Source organism: Trypanosoma equiperdum (assembly GCF_001457755.1).
Source record: "Trypanosoma equiperdum strain OVI genome assembly, contig: ctg_1162, whole genome shotgun sequence".
Lineage (NCBI taxonomy): Eukaryota > Euglenozoa > Kinetoplastea > Trypanosomatida > Trypanosomatidae > Trypanosoma > Trypanosoma equiperdum.
The window spans coordinates 4,225-5,277 of NW_027123130.1; the positions used below are offsets into that span (position 1 = coordinate 4,225).

At 48.7% G+C, this 1,053-nt stretch overlaps 1 pseudogene across 1 annotated transcript in view; it reads left to right on the forward strand.

The window, feature by feature from the left end:
* The first annotated feature begins 340 nt into the window (after positions 1 to 340).
* TEOVI_000639300:pseudogene overlaps positions 341 to 1,053 on the forward strand; it is a 1,341-nt pseudogene continuing 628 nt past the window's right edge. Inside the window, exon 1 of the mRNA in view lies at positions 341 to 1,053. This exon is cut by the window's right edge and continues 19 nt beyond it. Coding sequence covers positions 341 to 1,053 — 713 coding nt within the window.

The following is a 1,053-nucleotide window of genomic DNA, read 5'->3' on the forward strand; positions in this document are numbered from 1 at the left end:
CCCCACGACGGTAATGCTAAGTGTAAGCATCGAACAACAAGTTTTCAATAAGAGTAACAAGCAAACAATTGTGATATACATGACGTACGAGCCAATGGACCACAAATCAGGCTAAGCAGTAACGCTACCTCATAAAGACCCCTGGAGTTGAGTAGACTGGAAGAAGCACTAAAAGTTCACTAAAACACCATGATCGACTCCCTTCATTTTCAGATCACGTTAATAAACAGAGGATAGCACTGCAAAGAAATAGAAGGCTTGCAGCTGACTTCAAGAAATGTATGGCACGACTAGGCCTCAGCTACAGCTAACGCAATGCACGCCGCGAGTACTAAAAACCATGATAGCGCTTGCGTTTGTGAGCGTGCCAAAACTTAGAGCAAACGCAGCAGTTGCGGCTGGTGAAAACGCAGCACTATTCCGTGACCTGTGCACGATTTTGAGCGCAGCTGAAACCAAAATAACGGTCTGTAACGACACCACAACGGGAGACCCGGCCGTCGGATCTATACACCAGCTAAACCTAACGTTCAGTGACCCAGCATGGAAAGCCGTCTTTAAAACAAAACCAGGCAAGGGAAACTGGCGAGAAGAGATACCGGACGCACACAAAGAGAACACACAATGGAAGGCTCTCTATCCCACCTGGTTAGCAGCTGCCAAAGCAGATGAACAAGATACCGAGCTAAGAGTCCTCAAAGAAGTCGGCGCAGAGCAGTTGAAACCACACCAAAAGGCTTATTTCGGATCTGAGGTAGCCAAGGTAGCGGCACAAGTTTCAAAAATCGCCGAGAAATTGCAGGAGCTGAAAAGCCTTGAAAGGTCGAGTGTCGCAGAAACGGCGCAAAGACTGCTAAAAACAGCAGCCTTCGGTAAACCCGACAAAAAGCGAGCAGGTCTAACGCACACGGACATGTTCACGTCAGGATGCGCGGCAGACCCACAAGTGTGCTGCAAAGATGATGCCGGCAGCGGAAAACCACCAACATCAGTAGCAGGCGTCATAATGTGCGTTTGCGCACATGACGGCAATCTCGGCACAGCGTGTATCAA